The following is a 20,223-nucleotide window of genomic DNA, read 5'->3' on the forward strand; positions in this document are numbered from 1 at the left end:
TAAATCAAAACCTTGAAAACTGCATTACCTTAATACTTGAATTTGCCAAAGCATATTTGCAGACTTAGTAATTCCTTTAAAAATTGGTTTCTCATTATCTACTTACCTAAATAGCAATTTTACTCTTTTCTGAACATAGATTATTAAATTAGAATAGGTTTAACATTTTCCTCTTCCTGCCACCAAGTTCCTTGAGACTCAGGAGACCAGACCATGCCTATTGGAACAGAGCAATTCAGTAACTTGACTAAAAGGACTGGGCTGCTCAACAAATATGCCCAGCAAAGGTCCCGTGTTGAAGCTTTCATGCACCAGCCTTTTAATTTCAGAATGACATTCAATAAGGGCAATAAACGAACTAATCAAAAGGACTTGCATGAGCAAGTTGGAGGTGGCTGAACTTGAATTGAGAAAGCATGCACATAGATTGAATAGAAAGGATGATAATCATATACTCGCTCTCCTTTAAAAGGACAGTACTTGCTGGGATACTCACCATACCAGAACTTCAGAGGTACGCTGGCAACTTTTATGGAGGGAAATAGGGAAAAACAAGGACTTTCTGGGAATTTTCCTCCACTCTACCACTTTTAAGTATTCACACCAGTATTTCCATATCCCCATTTTCAAATCCCCTACTTCACATTTCCAACTTCTATTCAAGATGCCCTGATAACAGTGCTGCAAAGCAAGCAATGCACTGCCAGTGCCAAAAAAAGGTCAGTTTAGCCATAACCACACTGAGAATCCTATTACTGTGTGAATTAGAAGCAATTCTCCCCATTGCTAATCTAGAGGCAATGCAATTCAATAGTATTAGGAACAGTGCATTAGTAACAACAGTTACTGTACCAGTCCCATAATATTCTATGATCATTATCTAGATGTACTTTGAAGGAGAAGAGATGTGATACCAGCACTAGAGGCATTCAGAGCATGCCATTCAAACATTACACAGAGCTGAGAAGGTGGTGTCTGACATAACAGGCATTCACATGCCAATCTGACAGGGTCATCAAGGGCACCCACTGTTTTTTTGCACCCACCTCTCCGGCCAAACAAGGGAAATTGCAGACTTTCTGGAGCATAGGCCAAAGCAAGAACTAGGGAGGAAGGGAGATAGAAAAAATTCAGAGAAAACAGGGACATTTTTCAGGTTTGGGGGAGGGGTTTTGGTTGGTTTGGTTTTTTTTAAAAAAAACATATCAAATCCCTACACTTTCATGCCAATCTGGAAGGAGTTACAGTGTTTCATTCAAGGAATGCTGAATTGCAGGTTCTTTACAACATGCCACCCCTAGCAGCAGCCTCACGGTTTGCCACCAGCCACAGCACACAGGTCCCTTGGTGCAAAGCTCCAGGGGCAGGCGAGCATGCCCTGCGCTGCCTGCTGACAGCTAAACTACAAGCTCCCTTCTGCAGCCTGTTACACACATGCACAAGGAGCTCCTGGCACCAGCAAATTCACTCCGGTGTGCAACACTGATGAGCATTCATACAAGCACCAGTGACCTGAAGCAGAGCTCTACCTTGTCATTCAAAATTCCTCTTGCATGTATTCTGCCTTTTAGAATTAGCCCTTTTAACAGCTCTCCCATCTCCTTTTCTGATTCAAGAGCAGCATCTGACAGGGCTACGATACTCACTGAGACTGGCAAAGTATAACCTCACAAAGAAAAAACAGCCCTTCCTAGAACTGCTTTTTCTTTTTAAAACACCCACTAGTCATAACATTTATTCAGCTACTAGAGTCTTCATGCTGTTTGTATTTTACTTACATCCATTAACATAAAGGAGAATTAAATGATGTACATGAGAGGCCAGGAAAAACATTCTTTGGACTCCATGCTCTTCAAAACAGCCTTTTCTTACAGATGACAGATTCAGGTCAGGGAAAGTCTAAAATGGGACACTACTGCCACATATAACACAATGAACAAGTAGTTAGTGCCCGTCCCCCCAATGCCAACACACCCTCAAAAAACACATTTGTTCTCATGAAGCTTTGGAAACCTTTGATGGCAACACATATAGAGATTTATTTGGCACTTTTCCCTGTAGCCTTGTGTGGCACAGTCCCATAAACAGAAAGCTGACTCCGAGGCTGGCTCACTTGCCTTTATGGTAATCAGCAAAGCACAAGGAGAGGAGCACAGAGTTGCAGAAACACTTACGAAATAAAGTGTCAAGACAATAGGGAGGAAATATACATACCTACATATATTTATGTATATCCACAAATCTCTGGTCACTTTACAAACCAGAAGTCTTTAGGGGAGACCTGTTTTCACATTTTATTGTCCAATTTACTGTAGACACAGTAACAGAGTAGAAACTAGAAATACAGGCTCTTGGATCTGTTTCTATGGCTGCCAGAGATGAGAAAATGAGTCAATGTAGAAGTCGTTTTCTGGTTTCTTATATCATTGTTGCTAAAACATCGGTTCTCCCCTATTCTAACCCCTAAGAAGGGCAATGTGCTGAGCTTTTCCTTCCTCAACTTCATTTTCCCCCACAAGGTGAAAGAGTCTGTTTTATACTGTGGAAAACCAGTAGGCATGTTTATTATATCAAAACTCCAATATGCTTCAACTAGGTGAGTGCATTATAACAAATGTAGAATACAACATAGACTACCCAACCCCTGACAAAGACAGCAACTTGAAGTCCTGATTCTGCAACCAGATTCTTATCTTAAGGGCAGAAAAGATCACTGCGAGCAAGAAGTTTGATATTCTGCATCAGAAAGTGAATAATGTTTCACCTAAGTTTTAAAGCAAGCCTATGATTTATCACTGAATGACAGGAGAAACTTTTAAAGAGACAGAAATTATGAATAAGGCTTACAATAAATTCACTACTTACTATGGAAGTGCTACCAAAGGTTAAATACTCTCATTAAAACAAACACCTTACTGCAAGACTCTGTCTTATTGAGTATGCTCAGCGGGTCATAACTGGTTTACAACATTAGTTCATTATTTTCCTTTTTTTGATATAATATGAGCTTGAAATTATTTTGCCAAGAGATCTGCTACTTGTTGTAAATCAACTTTTTTATAACATATTTCCTGTATAGAAATATGAAAATATGAAAAAATTGGGAATTTTAAGAGCTTATTTGAAAAAAACTTCCAGATTGCTGCTACTTTAAAGTGTGGTTGCAAGGACTTTATATGGGGGAAGAGGGAAGAAGGGCAGGGGGAAAATGAAAAACCTTTTACAGCTACACTCCTATGTGGCATTAAATACTGTGCCACCAATTCCTGTTGAGAAAAAAAACCCTTATTTTTAGCTGGAAAATATGGGTCCTAGAGTTCAGCTTGAGTATTTTATAAAGCAAGATGGATGGCAGAAGTGTCATGTGAGAAAACAAGAAGCAGAAAATGAAATAAAATATGCATTTTGAACTGTGAACTGTGATTTGACTGCCAGAATACTACCAGCACAGTATAGTACACAGAGTGGAGAAAAAAAATAATAAAAAAACCAACCACCAGCAATTAACATCTTCTCAAGCCAGGATCCCAAAATGGCTTGCCTGGGCTTGTTTATCAGAGATAATTCTTTCTTACATAGACCTGCCTGCTTGAAAATCACTTTAAAATGGTTCATTTGGACTCAGAATTATAGCAAGCTAATGCTGCATTACCTGATAAGAGTGGATTCTTATGAAGCAAAGATTTTAAAAATAATCAAAGGTAGATGAGGTGGAGGAATAAACACTGTGCCTTTGTCTACACTCAAAAGGCTTTGCTGGGACGCCAAAATATAAGAACTCTTCTACCATGGTCATAACAGGTATAAACCAAACCAAACCTGCTAGTATAGTTTGGACCACCTTGAGCTCTTTTACACACTTTAACCTGTATTGATGTAAGATACATGAACCAGTGACAAATCACAGGCTCTACAAAGATGTCTTCTGTAGGTAGCTGTGCTACCTGTCATTGTCCCTTCCCTGTGGCTCTGATGGTAGAAAGTGCTCTCTATTCTCCGTCCAGCAAAGTCAGTGGGCTAACTCAAACCCACTCCCACATGCAACGCGGTTAAACTAGTTTCACAGATTTAGACTGAAGCAGACTAGAATATTCTTACACATCTATTCAGCTTGCAGAGCTGTAGAGGAACAATCTCTGGCAACATGACACCAGCAAGTACCAGCAGGTGACATCAACTTCAAATAGCACAGCAAAATGAGTGACTGTTTGCAGCCAAAAATTTTTCATTCCAACATTCAGCTAAAGGAGCCTAAAGGAGATGCACACTAGTTAAGAGTTCAGAGCATAAACACAGAGGCTTAGCATGGCTCACCTGACTCACAGTAACTTGTAAGCCCTCCCTGACCCATAGTTCAGAGCCTGGTATTGGTTACTTGAATCGCCTTCCTAAGCTTTGGAAATAGGTGATAGTATTCCGGGGGGGGGGGGGGGGGGGGAGGGACGACGGACGACGACTGGGCAGGGGGCATGGGGATGGGATTCACTGAAGTACAGATAAGTATTAGCTTTACTGGACTACTATATCAACAAAAGCAATGTTACCATCTACTGATGGGCTATTGGTATTCCCCTACCCTCTAGCAATGCTGAGTAATTAAAGTTGAATTAACACATTTAAATGAACAAAGAATCCTTGCACAAAGTCCAAAATGGTATTTTTGGTTTTGTCTCTTTAAAACATCCTGGTAAAAAAATGTTAGGACACTGCACAGGAATACCCAGCCTGTCAAAACCTTTGTATAATCTCACCAAAAATACACTAGAGACTAAGGAAAAAATGTTCCTTGACTTCAGTGGGCTGTGGTCCTGTCCCTTAAGGATACCTCCCCAAGTTTGATGTGCACCAGCTCTTTGTGGCACTTAATGACCTACCCCCCTTAACAGCTAGGTCTTAAACTTTAGGGTTTTAAATGCCTGGTAACAGTCAGACATAGAGTAAAGCTGAACTTCTAAGAGAGAGTGACAATAGTATCAGGATAAGACTAGGAGACCGCAGACCCTCTCCAACCACCACCCAACCCAGAACATGAGCTGAATCCCACCAAGGCCCACACCTCTAGGCAGGTCTCACCTGCACCACCCTCCCTCCTCCCCCCACCAGGCTTTCAGCTCAGCAAGTTGCACAGTTCAGCAGCATCTTGTTTCTGATCTCCAAACCAAGGCAGCTGCTTGTCTTCTCAAAACAGTAAGCAAAGGTGATGCTAATTCTCAAACATCATCCACTGCAGCAGGCACATGGTTTTTAAAATACCATACAGTATTTGAAGTTAAGGACAGGCTAACTGCGTACTGCAATGCAATTTAAGCCACCGTCTTCGACATTCTTCCACACGTTCATTTGGCTGCCAGGCTGGAAAATGCCAAAGCTCTAAAGGTTATTAGACTATTGTTTATGACAATGGGAGTGTGAAAGTTTGCAGTCATGATAACATATTCAACTTAAAAGAGAGAAAATTGAAGACATGATTAAAAAAACCCCTTACATACAGAAGCTCTGACTGTCCCTTTATGCAGCTGACAAAGAAGCTTTCTTCTCTCCTTCCTTACTCCCTCACAAAAAAAAAATTTTAATCTCAACATATAATAAAGACTGAGAGGAACAGAAAAATTAATTTAATGGATTTTTCTACGTGCATTATGCAAAGCAATTTTTAGTCTAGAAAGAGGTACTGCAGTTTACCTAAATTGACTCTTGAGGGTGTTTTACTTAGAATAAATGTTTAATAGATGTTAGCTCAGTCGAAGTAGTAAATAGCTCATGGAAGAGAAATAGCTCTAAATCTTTTCATAAATAGTGGTTTTTCCACAAGTGCTTCTACGTGGGCCAAAAGCATACCTGCACTACTGAAATATCACAAGCAACTATTTCTGCTTCTCACTTAATTCTTTTGACTAAAAATTAATCAGAATTTTGGGATCAAGCTTTCTGCTCTTTTTCTCCAATATACACAAAATATTGCACAAATGCTTTTTTAGGGGAAATGCATATAATTGTGTGCTGGACTGGAAGTCCAAACATCCCTCTCCTGGTGCCTCACTGCCACAGATCCCTAGTATGATTGCCAACAAAGCACGTGCCCCACTGTCCCTCAGTTTCCAGTCAGCTGAGCTGGAGTAGCATTACTTCCCCTCTTCACGCAGGATTTGAAAGAGCACAGCAGCAATGTTTGTTACTCATTTATCAAGGCACAGAGGAGCAACACTATTCAACATTTGTAAGATTTCATAGGCTGGTTAGACTGTGACTTCAAAGGCAGTTTTTCTTTTTAGTCTTCCCTTCATTTTCATCCCGCTTCAACTTTTCATATTGCCTCTTCCTTCCCGGGGGATTAAAACCTGCTCCCAAATACACACCTCATAAGAGAGACCATGACAGGGAGCGAAGGCAGATCTGTCACACTGCATTTGCTGCCCAGCTGTCCCTCACACCTGAACCCTGCTTTCCCCAGAATACCTTGGTCCCTCCCTACAGGAACAAGAGCAGAAAAAGCTGAGAGTCACCACTTTCCCCAATAGCTAATAGTAATACCCTGTGCAACAGAAATACCGTTTGGAGTTTCCAATCAAGTTGAATTGGATGGGTGGAGAGCTACTGAAAATGTTTATTTGGAAAAACAACCCCAAAACTCCAGAGTTTCAGTCTCTGTCACACCAAGTTATTCGTGATTTCCACTCACTTTGCTAAGCACTTTCAACTAAAAAATGAATTAGGATCTACAGCAAAGAGTTGTTACCAGCCCTTTCTTTATCCAAGGGATATCAGCCCCGGATGAGAAAGAGAGATTCAAGTCCTTCCTCTAATCAAGAGGATTCAAAGGCTTTCCTCCTTCCAAATGTAAGTGCTACTAATCCAGTTTACTGATGCTGCCTTGGTCTCTCCCGCAGACAGCGTACCCCTGCATGTAATGTACTCCAATACAAGGTGAAGCCAGAGGCACTGCACCTCCTCTCCCTACTGTGAAGCCAGATGGGTCTCTTGTCCTCTGGCCCAGCTCCAGCACAAGTGTTTTGCAGGAAAAGAAAAGTTTCAGTCTAACCACAGGAAGTGCTCTAATCACTGGCCTGTGCACCAACAGACTGGCAATTCTTGTGGGTGATTTTTTTTTTTCAGGGACACCTATGTGGTCTGCTGCCATGAAAACTACTTCACATGAAATCAAAATTTTGTTTTCAGGGAAGAAATATTTCATTTGATCCTCCCAAATCTTCAAGAAAATCTTTCATTTTTCTTTCAAAATGAAGAACAAGTTAAATGAAGACGTGTATCAGAGCAAACCAAACAAACATTTGCAGTTACTTGCTTCAGTGGCCAAACAAACAAAATACTTTATTCACCCCACCTTGAAAGCAAAGACAAGTGTTTCCTGACATGAAAGCCAGAATGCAAATCTGCTTCCATCCAGGTCAATAGATTGGAAGTATAGTTCTAGAATTAGAAAAATAAGAGTTACATAATAACTTTGAAGTAATTAGAAGTAATTTTTAAAATTGTTTCCATCTTAATAATATGGTTAAGGAGAACCACGAACACCTTAAATTCTACTTTAAAATACACTAGCAGTAAGAGTTGAGTAGAACTGAGCACTAGAGATTAAATGAGTGCTAAAAAAAATCCTTTTTATCTCTGAATAAAACAAAAAAACAATACTCAGTTGAAAATCTTTATAAATCATTTGTTTAAATAGAACACAAAAAATACTCGTTTTTCAGATGTTTACACTTACTTCTAGGATGCTGTCCATAGCTTTCATTTTTATTTTTCTTTTCTTCAAAGAAGTAACTAGGAGCCAACAGAGCTTACAGTTTACAAATTATACCAACAGACATTTTATCCTAGAATAGTTAGGAAGAGAAAAAGCAGCTATGCTTTCAGAATCATACTCTCAAATGATGCATTACGTGATAAACTCCCAGAGAAAAAAAATGTACCAGAAAATACTGTTTCCTGTCTCGCTTTCCATTTTCAAAGCATTACACGTGCATTAAATACTTAAACCTCACACCCTAAAAGTAAGAATAAAATTAACAAAAACATCTTAGTATCTTGGCCTCATGTTTCTTGTTCACAAGATGTCATGAAAATATGGAGTGGGACTAATACTGAAAATGAAAGGACTCCTGGGTACAGATTACTAAAACAACAAAAATGCTGTCCGCAGTGGCACAGGAACTTTTTCTTCAGGCTCTTGTTTCCTTGAGATCACTGGATTTGATTTTTAAGCATCCTTGCTTCTTTCTTGCAACAGGGAAATGTTCTGATCATCTCCTTTCTACTAAGGAAAAAAGGAAAAGTTACCCTATCAGAGCCCTTAGATCCCACAGCCTTTCTCTCTGTACCCTCAATACCTGGGTGGTGACTAGCACAGCACAGAGACAGGGCCAAGTAACAGCTGGCGAAACCTGTGTTGCTAAATCACATTCATGCTCAAAGCTTGTTTAATCTTTTCCATTTAAGGTCTGAGTGCATCTTTGGAAACATATCTAGATGATTGCAAGCATCAAATATGATCTAGCAAACTGTTTAAAACAGGAGTGACCAGCCTTTGCAGGCCTAAGAGCCTCACACCAGCATCCCCATATACCTTCAATACATTTACCCAAGGCTCTTAAAGAGAAATCCCAGAGACCATTCAACAGAAAAGGGATGACGAGCTCTCACTAACCACACCTTGTTAACACAAAGAATTTCACTGTGGGAGCTGACACAAGGGGCCCTTCCTGACACTCACCATCTATATAAGCCCAAATGCACAGGCAAGCAGGTATTAACAGACAATTCAGGTAGGACTTCCCACAAGGACCTCAGCGGCTCCATCCATCTCCAACCCTACCGACACCTTTCAGCCCCTCTGCTCCAAAGCTTCTGTTGCTCACAGGTCACTCTGCAGCAGGAATCCTGGCAACCCACTCTCCGTGGCAGATTACAAACCAAACAAACCAAATATAACTACCTCACTCCTTACAAGGCTCACAAGACATTTTATACTGACAGCTAATGCATTACTTTTTCCACAGATATCAGCTCCTGTGTTTTCCTCCCAACACATGGCTATTAAGAACATTTAACACCAATCCTTCACTTACTCATAAGCTTTTAGCTGCATACTAATTTTTCCTCCACTTCGACGCATGAGTAACTTGAACTTCTACCTTGTTTTCCAAGTGCAATTCCACTGGGTGGTTTCCATCTGCTTACAGTATCCATACTCAGTTTTAAAAATAACAGCACAAAATCCACACTACAAAAGTTCTTTGCTGTCAGAACCAGGGATAGGTCACATCAGAATCAGTTTAGAAAGACTGAATTTGTGGTCTAACTTACATCATCACTAAGCCAAGGAAACCACAATCAGTAAGAGATTATGTCTGACTGAAGTTTCTTGGCAACAGCTGCATGAAAAAATGTTAGGGCTACTCTCCACTTCATTTTCCCATACCTTTCAGAAACCACTGGGCACTGCCACTTTTGCAGATCTCACACATTCTGCTGACAACCTATGCAGCAGTAATTTGTGAACATGGCTTGAGTGCAGCTCATATTTTGTCAGTGAAGTCAAGGAGATTAGCTACATTGCAAGTCACTTGCTGCATCCATCTTCCCTGATTCCCTTGAACTGCAGGAGAAACGGACCATTTCAAATTGATCAAACACTCAACATTCTCACTTTGCTATTTCATTCAACTCCAATTTAGCCTCTGGTCACAGATATAAAACTGCATCCTTTGAAAAAATTAGTATCTGACAAGTCACAGATGGTCACTGGGAAATGGATACAACAGCATGAAAGAATTATTCACCTGCTAAATGGGTTGTTAAACATAACTACTTCCACAATAAAACACCACCAAGACAAGCACAAATAAGTAAATTAACTCTGGGTACTCACTAAAGAGAATTATTATACAGTAACTATTTGCCCACAGTGAAATGCATTATACCTAAGAAGGTAATAAAATTCAAGTCATGTAAAAATCTTTTTGCCAATTATGAGCCTAAATGCCTACAGAACGCATTTGGCTTCATCATCATTTATGAAAGTCATGCTTCATCTTATACTTAGTACAGACCAGGTTTAGACTTTCTTAATACTGTGTAGGTAGTATTTATCAAAGAAAACTGTCAGGACTAGATTTATTTCAGTAAAAGAAGGCCAAATATAGCTTAATAGGACAGAAAAGGAAACCAATACATTCACATCACAAGTAGCAAGGTATAGAAATTAAAGATTCATTTAAGGCAGGAAATAAGCATCTTCACTGTGAAAACTACTTTCTGTGAATATCAGTTAAACTTTGGTTCAAATAAAAGCCATTTCCACTGCAGACTACAATAGCTAATTTTACAAACTCCCCCAGTCACCCTTCTGAGAATCACTGCTAACCTTCAAATACACCTCTTTGAGCATTTGACTCCAAAAAGTTTCAGGGATGCTCCTTCAAAAAAGGTTTTACTGAACTTCAAACAACTGGTCTCTGATATTCTTGGCTTTTTTTTAAACAAACAAAAAGGCAAATCCATCTATTTAGGCAGCAAATTCAACCCATAATTAGGTGTATACCTGGAAAGAACACTGCTGTAAGAAATTTAGGTTGGAAAAGACCCTTAAGATCACAGAGTCCAGCTGTTAACCAAGCACTGCCAAGTCCACCACTAAACCATGTCCCTAAGCACCACATCTACACATCATTTAAATACCCCTGGGGATGGTGACTCAACCACTTCCCTGGACAGCCTGTTCCAATGTCTGACAACCCTTTCAATGAAGAAATTTTTCCTAATATCCAATCTAAACCTCCCCTGGCACAAAAACCAAGAAAGCTTTCCTTACCATAGGCAATCCATATCAGCACCACTTGTCACTAAGACCAAGCAAAGAGCCAATTATAAACCACATTAGTGTCAGAAATATGTACAAAAATCACACTGATGGTAAAAATCCAGTGTTGAGAAGGCTGAAGTTATGAGGCTTCTCCTGCAGGCATCCAGTTATTTTGAAAGTAGTTCAAATAACCTTGCAGCTACTCTTCACTGTGTGTCCTCCTAAGGGAATCAGCACAGCATAGCTCATACTGATTTCACACCTCAGCTTTGTGTGAATCTTCCTCCTAGAGGTTCAGCTGTCTGTGATCCAAGGCCTAGTTTTGACACAGCAGAACTGCATAACCTTGGATGAGACTAAGGAAATTGCCAGCTTGCAAGAAAGCTGTGTGACAACACTTAGACTAGAGCCATGATAGGTAAGAACGGTGAACTTGCAGCTAGACATAAGATCCTTGAAAGATAGGTTGTTAACAGTTCAAGGACTCAAGAAAAAACAAAAACAAAACACAAACATGAAAAGCTATAGTAGGAAAAAAAACCCAGGGAGTTGGAATATAGCAACTCAGCAAGACTGAGAATCAGTCCATCCAAGAAGCAGTAGCAGTCAACCTTTCCCAATGACTGCCAGGCCAGCAATGGTGCCAGGATGGGTGAGGCCACAGCTGCAGTGCTGTGTCCAGTTCTGGGCTCCTCAGTAAGAGAGACAACATGGATGTACTGGAGAAAGACCAGCAAAGGGCCACAAGGGTGGTGAAGGGACCAGAGCATCTCTCCTATGAGGAAAGGCTGAGAGACCTGGGACTGTTCAGCCTGGAGAAGAGAAGGTTCAGGGGGAATCTTATTAATGTATACAAATATTTGAAAGGAGGGTGCACAGAGGACAGAGCCAGGCTCTTTCCAGTGGTGCCCAGTGACAGGGCCAGAGGCGACGGGCACAAACTGATACGCAAGAGGTTCCTCCTGAACACCAGGAAACAATTTTTCACTGGGGGTGTGTGTGATGGAGCGCTGGCCCAGGTTGCCCAGGGAAGTTGCGGTCTCCCTCCTTGGAGAAATTCAGAAACTGTCTGGACACAGTCCTGGGCAACTGGCTGTAGGTCGCCGTGCTTGAGCACTGGGGGCTGGACCAAATGACCTCCAGAAGTCCCTTCCAACCTCAGCTATTCTGTGATTCTCTGAACCACGTGTCTCACCTAGAGGTGGTATGTCAATGTTTTGCCTGGTTGCTCGCTAATCCTGGTTATCTACTACACATCTCAGTCAATAAATAACTGGGTTTAAGTTATGTATATCATAGTGTCTTCACACACAGTAAAGAGTGACCAAAGTGACCAAGAGAGAGCATTACAGCTAATTGCATTAGCTTTTCCCTGTGGGGGCATGTCGTGGTTTAACCTCAGCCAGCAACTAAACACCATGCAGCCACTCACTCACTCCTCCCCATCCAGTGGGATGGGGGAGAAAATCGGGAAAAGAAGCAAAACCTGTGGACTGAGATAAGAACAGTTTAATAGAACAGAAAAGAAAAAACTAATAATGATACTGATAACACTAATAAAAATGACAACAGCAATAATGAAAGGATTGGAATGTACAAATGATGCGCAGTGCAATTGCTCACCACCTGCCGACCGACACCCAGCTAGTCCCCGAGTGGCGATTCCCCAGCCCCACTTCCCAGTTCCTAAACTAGATGTGACGTCCCATGGTATGGAATACCCTGTTGGCCACTATGGGTGAGGTGCCCTGGCTGTGTCCTGTGCCAACTTCTTGTACCCCTCCAGCTTTCTCGCTGGCTGGGGATGAGAAGCTGAAAAATCCTTGACTTCAGTCTAAACACTACTTAGCAACAACTGAAAACATCAGTGTTATCAACATTCTTGCATACTGAACTCAAAACATAGCAGCGTACCAGCTACTAGGAAGACAGTTAATTCTATCCCAGCTGAAACCAGGACAGGGCAGTTAACAGGGTCTCTAACAGGATCTATGCTGCTGACCAAGTACACTGAAGAGTTCTTAAAATTCTATTGTTATGGATGCACTGATGAAATGAGAAAGTCTTTGTTCATAATAAGTCCCTACGAACTAGATGTTTTATCTTCATGTGCAAAAAACTGGAATACCATCTCCCTTACCAGTCCATGGAAGGTATTTAAGAATTAATCACCTAAAGACTACTTCTCCAGAAAAATTATCCTTGCAGTCAATTTTATTCAATGTTGCAGTTATTCTTATTTTTCAAACTGTTTTGAGTTGATTGGGAAGCACTACGTCAGTTTATTCAGCTCTATCTTGTGGTGTATCTTCCTTGGGTCCATAGTTGAACATAGACCACCTATAAACAAGACTAATAAAATTCCACCCAAAAAAGGATTTTCTTGTATAATCACTTTCATATCATCCTTGGCACTTATAATACTTACAGAAGTGAGGCAATATTTAATTCAATACTAAGGGATAATCTCATAAAAACATTTTCATGCCTTTTTTTTTTTATATACTTTGTTCCAAATCAGCCATTCATTACAAATCTATGTTCAGAGAGATGAGGTTTTAGTCTCTTGTTTCTAATTATAAGCTGCATCTGACATTTCAAACTGCAGTTACAACATACCTATAACAAACATTTATTTTGCTTCATGTCCTAGCCCTTCAACAGAGGGTGATACAAGGTATCTGATCTTGCCAAGAAAAAGTGACTTTCAAATATAGTTCACCAGCTTCCCCAGTTCTGACTACTCTGTAGTCCTACAGCACAATTCTTTCTTCTGGAAGATAAGATTTTGATGGACATGAGAAGGAAGGAAAAATGACAGTATCAGTCCTATAAGTTGCACCTGAGCTTTTAAGATATCAAATCAAAACTGATAGAAATTCCAAGTAAATATTTCTATCAATGCTGCTTATGTCACAAAGAGAAGCAAAATTAAAATTAAAGTTAGTCAAGCAGCAGTGAATCTAGATGAAGAGACAAAAAGACTTTTCCTAAATTCAGAGAAAATTACACACACCTTAAAAGTTTCTGCTTTCTTTTTCTCTGCTTGTCTGTGCCATCTCCAGTGTGTACTGTCAGCCACAACATGAGGGCTGACATTGTATTTTACACATCTGCAAAATAACCAAAACCCAAGCTGTACCACAACAAAAACCTGCTTCCATTTCTTCCACACAAGTGAAGTTCAGCCTCAACCCAGACTGTCAACACAAGCTTAAGACTGAAAGCCTTTCTGCAAGTTCAAAAAGAACATACCCAGGCAGTTCACAAGCTGCCTGCAATCCCTCACAGGGAACTGGACCCTACTTAAACCACTCTGACAGGCTAGCCCAATTTTCTATTTCCCCTTCCCTTACTCTTCTCCTCTCCTTCACTTATATGCTGATTCCATACAAATAATTTCATAGATATTTTTTCTTCTTCCTCATTTCTTTGATCACTATGCAAAGATAAGCCTATCTTATCTTTGCAAGTGTCTGGCAAGATCTCCAAGTCATTGTCAATCTTTCTCAGTGAACCTTAATTTATGGTGAAAGTTTTATGGGATCATTAACAGTCAAGTAAAAGCATCTGCTTCTATCCGTTACCTACACACGATGTACCAACACAACATTTGCACCAGGAGTATATAAATGACATGCAACTCCATCACCTCCCAAATACAATGGTAACAGCAGCTGCAATTAGCATTAAACCAAATAAGAAACAGCTGTCTACATTACTGAGCACACTGTTAGCTGTGGGTTATTCATTTGTCCACATTTCCAAGGATTTTACTGGCATTGACATCAAAGTGCCAGTCACTTACAGCCCCTCTGTACAGATACTCTCTTACTGCAGATACTTTACAAGATATTTTTTAATTCGAAAAGCCAATTCTGCATGTGTCAGAATATTGAGTTGCTTATTGACAGAATCCTTCTAGGTAGCAACTAACTTTAACAATCCTAGTCCTTCACATTATGCTGAGCCACAGTGACAGGCATTACTGAAGATAACAATCTTGCCTGAAGGCTCTAGACAACATAATGCAAGATGAGAAACTCCCTTAAGTAAACAGACAACCAAAAAAGAGTTAGAAATTAATTCTAAATACCACCCATGTCCAAGCTGCACCCCATAGCCAAATGATCGGCTTTTGCCAGCTGTTAGAAGGGTGCCTTGCCCTCTCCAGATGCACAGTGAATGTCTGCCTTGCTGCCTGATAACTGACGATCTACATAACATTTAGTAAGCAATTCACAGTAAATAATTCACCAGAGGAAATTACAGCAAGCAGTAGATTAGGAAAGTATAGATTAACTGCACAGGTGTCATGCCAGAGCAGTTCCACAGCTCACAATCTTTTCCACCAAGAAAACACTTCTTACTTAAAGCACATCTGCTTTCCATTTGTCTGCTGCTCAACTAAAGGGAATCTTATTCTGTACTACCCCAACACTCCCTAACAGACACTTACAGACTTTGCTGGTCCATGAATGACACTCATTAGCAAATTAAATTAAATGCTGTAGGCACTCCCCCTGTGTCAATCATGCATCTGTTGAAAATAAATGAGGAATCAAAGTCACATGGGTAGCTACAGCCAGGAATCACTGCTCTAGCCACAAAAGGCTGGTCTGGCCAAGGGTCCTCTTCACACCCCATCCTGCACTCCTTCAGTCAGGCTACCAAAGCAGCTGGCAGCCATTTCATTTCCAGCTGTGGAGGGCCTGGGCTGGAAAAGTAGGCAAGGTTAGTGGTAAGAGGTCGGGGGGGGGGGCAACGAGCTAAGTTAGGAAACTCCTCCCAGCCAGACAAGCTCCTATACATAACCAGGCCCACAAGGAGAGGACCTTGCTGTCTAAGGACTTCCGTCGAAGCGGCATTTTCCATGCCCCACACCCCCTTCCAGCAGCTCACCCATCAACGCGGAGGGCCTGCTCCCCGTGGGGACCGGCCGGGGCGCTCGGACACCCTCTCCCCAGGGCCCTGCGACACCCGGCCGCTTTGCAACACAAGGCAGCCCCTCACGCTGAACAGGCGGGTGATGTGCACGCCGGGAATGGGTCGGGTCGATTGGGACCGACGTCCCCGCTCCGAAAACTGGCTGGGATCCCCCGGGGGGCGGGGGGGGAAGGGGTGAGGGGAGCGGCCGCGCCTCGCCCGGCCGCCGCCCTCCGCCAGTCCTTGGGCGCCCCCTGGCGGCTCCGCACGGCGCCCGCCCCCCGGGTAGGGGAAGGGGGCGGGGGCAGCCCGGCCGCCCGGCGCCGGCCAGGCAGCCGAGCCCCGAGGCCGTCAGCGTCCCCGCTGCCCTCGTCGGTCCGGGGCAGGCGAACGGGATGAGGCGGCCGGCAGGCGGGGGATCGGGGCCGGGGCTGCGCCTCCCCGCCTGTCAAATCGGTATCACAGGTTGCCGCAAAAATGTTAGTACCAGACAAAGCCCACGGTTTCTGCAGGCCACTGGTGGCACACCCAGGGCAGTTTACCTAGACGCGCCCTTTGCCTCCTGGTTTCTCAAGGAAATCCATGGGAATTGGGCCATTCGCTGCACCGGTTTTCACCCGGTACTTGAGTATGGGAGAGAAAGGGATAAGTCCAGGTAATATTTCCCAGCGAAGCCTGAACCAAGCCACTTGCACTGTTACATTTCCATTCTCGTCTGATAGCGTGTATGAACCCACTCCCAATTCATTTTTACAGTTCAGACGGTCTCTGAACACCTGCACTGAACTACACAACAAGTACTGTACTCAGCTGTAGCAGACCCCGTAGCTGTAGTATTTCTGCACACTCAGGGCTGAGATTCAGCAAAGCACTCAAGCTTATTCACCAAAACACTTGGGCATGTGTTAGTTTTTAAGCATGCACGTAGCTCTCCTTATCTCTGTGTAGCTTTTTCTAGGGCACAAATGCCCGTTTCAAACTTACCTTTCTTTGTGAATCAGGACTGTTTAAGGACACACATACCACCTTGAAGAAGAATATGTTCCTAAACCAGAGCTAGAAGGCAACTTCACAGCTGTGTAGTGTTTGCAGCAAAAAAGGGCAAGCAGAAGCAAATTAACCCAGCTTCTGTCTGTTAATTTGCAGCAAACACAGAAACTACAATTGGCTGATTAGCAAGAGACAACACAAGGGTCTTTAGCTACTCAAATCTGAGTTTACACAGAATAAATGCCTCTCACTGCCAACAGCTAGCATCAGTAGTACATGCAACTGAACCAGCAAAGGACACTTCAGTTCCAAGTGCAGACAAAAGCAGAACTCTTCAGAGCAGCGTGCCTTACTACGCAGATGTTTTGCTGTCAGGCATCTTGTAAAAAACTATTTAGCCACTCTTCAAAATTTCACGTTGCAGTTGTTAAGAGCAAAAATGGACTTAAACTTTGAGTCACAAATGCTTAAACCCCCAAGTTACCATTTTCACAGCAACCTCAGCACAGCTCTTTGTAGGGATGTATTCTTTGTCCTCAAGTTAGATCTTCCTGCTTGCTTAAAGTCACCTTTCAGATGAAGTACACTACAGCAGATGATAGTAAATTTTAGTTTGGATATTTATATGAAGTGTTGCTAACTAATGGTGGCATCAGGAACCATAATGCTGACTGCTGGCTGTCTCACATTCAAATTCCCCACTCTAACAATCCATTAACAGAGCACTGTTTTTGCATGGAGTCTACTAGCTGTTTTTAAAACATTAAAACAACAAACCTAGGAAAAGGGAAGCTATGACAGCATAATAAAATACAAATGCCTACCAAATACCATGTGCATGCAAAGACATAGCAAGCCATATAACAGAAGAAAAACACTTTTTAAACTTCGAACGTTGTCAGCCAACCATCGGATGCGATATCTAGAAATACCTTTATTTTATAGCATAATTCAAACAATCTATAGGCAACAAGGCAGACAATCCAGGTAGGATTGCCAGCCTAGACCTTTTTCCACCTGGCTTCAACTTCTTACTCTTTCAGACTTCCCGAGTGACTCAGCAAGGCACTTAATCTCTCCACATTCGTGGTACTCTCCTATTCCAGCCCTACAAAGACAAATCAGCAATTGCGATATGTCAGTGATAGCTGCCCTGTAAATGTCTCCTGTAAAACAGCACTGAGCACATAACACCACAACACGTACTCCATTAGCTTTTCTGCTTGTGGAGAGCTCCAAGCTTTGGCATGCTGCTAAGAAGATAGTTTTTCTGTCCAAGGTACAAACATACAATCTTACAAGTAGAATTAGTTCACCGTAATTAACCTCACCTCAGTGTTTTGAATTGGGGTACATTTAAGCGCCCTATTTTAGAAAAATCTCTTCCCAAAGATTAGGAGATGGACAGTTAGGCATGATAGCCCAGCAACATGCTGGCTACTGAGCTACACAAACCGATAATGCTCTTCACATGTGTATTAAGAATCTCTTTTTCAATGTTATTAACAGCTTTCCTGAATACTTTTAACTTTAGTGATAGACAATTTTTTTTCTTTCATCCTAGGCCAGGAAAGCTGTTCAGCACATACCTGTGTTTCTCCGTAGACTTATCCTTAAGGATATTAGGTATCCAAGCCTCCAATGTGGCCAGGAGGTTATTGATACCAACCCATCTATCCACAGACATTGAATTTACATGCATGTATTTGTACTGGATCGTGGTGTCAGTTTGGGAACACCAGTACTGAAATACTAAAGTCAACATAGTTACGCTGGTATGCCCTACCTCAGAAACACTACCTGTTCTTTTATAACCAAATTCCATTGTCCCACACATAGCAAATACACCTACCCCACTAAGGATTATTTTAAGGCTATTTGAAACTTTCCACTAATGTGCATTCAAACGCCACAGACCACAATACAGTGCCTTTTTCTCACTCGAAGAGCTAGATCGATCAGACTTTTGCCACCTGAAATTCCAAGGACGCAAGAACAAACTTGAGAAACCCTATCCCAAAGGAGTTCTCATCTGAAAGTAGTTACAACACAAAGAAACAGTGTTGGGTTTTGTCCATCCCACCCTCCCAAGTTTCCGTTTTACTTTCACACCTTAAAAAAAAAAAAAGCCATTTGACAGCAACATTTGCAGTTGCAGCAAGGAGAAAAGTGCCACAAACAGCTGACTAGAATCCTTAATCTGCTTACTGTCAGGTATTTTAGTAACACAGGAAAAAAATGGAACAGCAGTAACTGAAGAACAGTCAGCTCACATGTGTGGAAATTGCAACCCACAAGCTTTTCTGGGGGCAATGCTCTGTTTTCTGTAACATTTCTGCATAATCACACCAGAAAGCATGCTCTTTAGTGCATGCCTGTACACCTATTACAGCTGGGTCCCTGGTTCTTGACTAGGGCTCCCAAGGCTCAACTGCAACACCAGCAATAGGGAATAAAATGCATTCGGGATGAAAACAGTTGACTTTACCTGTCACTGCTATCGAAACACACGGAGCATTTCTAAACTTCAATCACCATCTCCAACGAGTGTCACCTGTTTCTCTGTGTAGCCAACAGGTTTAGTCTTCTTTAAGGCAGGTAAAACAGCCCTCCGGCTCCCTTGGATGTATCAGGTGGAGAGGCTGGCTCTTGAAAGTGGAGCACGGAAACTAATTTGATGGGAAAGTGCTTCAGGTGGACCAGTGAAGACAAGACCCAGATGCGAAGTTACCTGAGCCCGTACTGCACACCTGCAGCCAGTTGTGTAACAAACCCCAAGACAATTTTACAGGTCTCAGTCAGGTAAACTCCCTGCTGGTTTCCACCAGGGAGCTCTAATCAATCAAAAGCTGCAAGAACTGGATCCGGCTTTCTCCCTTTTAATGAAAAAGGTTTATCTGGAGCTACGAGAGCACCAGATTAAATGAACTCGGCAAGCCCTAACTCTCGCTTTAGCGGCATAAGGAACTTGTCCTGCCTTTCACCTACCAACCCCAGAAATTAATCGTATCGGCTCTGCGTCTTTGGTAGCGGACGGGAAGAACCCCACCTAAGCCGACATACAACCATTTCACAAGTAACGGAGCTGTTCTCCGCCTGCCACCTTCGTACGACAAGCCGAAAGCGGAGACGGCACGGGCGATGGGAGGCTCGCGGCTCCTTAGAGGAACTACGTCCCCTTCGGGCCAAGGGGGAAGACCAGCGTCCCCGCCCGGGCTCCCGCTCCCCCTCGAAGCCGCCGGCGGGAAGACCCTGGCGGAGCGGCGGCGCCGAGGCGGGAGGAGGACGGGTGGGCTGCCGGCCGGCCGGCAGCCCGCTCGCTCGCTCGCGCCACGTGCGCCGCGCCCCGCTCCGCGCCCGCCCCCAACGGCCGGGGCGCCCGGGCGAAGCCTCGCGCCGAAACCGCCGCCAACGGCAGGGGCGGCAGAGCCCCGCGCGCCCGCCCCGCACTTCCCCTCAGGTGCGCCGACCGCCCCTACCTGCCT

General features: G+C 42.7%; 1 protein-coding gene across 1 annotated transcript in view; it reads right to left on the bottom strand.

Annotated features, from left to right (window-relative positions):
• CPNE4 (copine 4) overlaps positions 1-15,807 on the bottom strand; it is a 242,934-nt gene extending 227,127 nt beyond the window's left edge. Inside the window, exon 1 of the mRNA XM_075054924.1 lies at positions 15,725-15,807. Coding sequence (XP_074911025.1) covers positions 15,725-15,728 — 4 coding nt within the window. The 5' untranslated portion in view covers positions 15,729-15,807. The remainder of the gene's footprint in view (positions 1-15,724) is intronic.
• Between the last annotated feature and the right edge of the window lie 4,416 nt (positions 15,808-20,223).

This window comes from Buteo buteo, chromosome 2 (assembly GCF_964188355.1).
Source record: "Buteo buteo chromosome 2, bButBut1.hap1.1, whole genome shotgun sequence".
Lineage (NCBI taxonomy): Eukaryota > Metazoa > Chordata > Aves > Accipitriformes > Accipitridae > Buteo > Buteo buteo.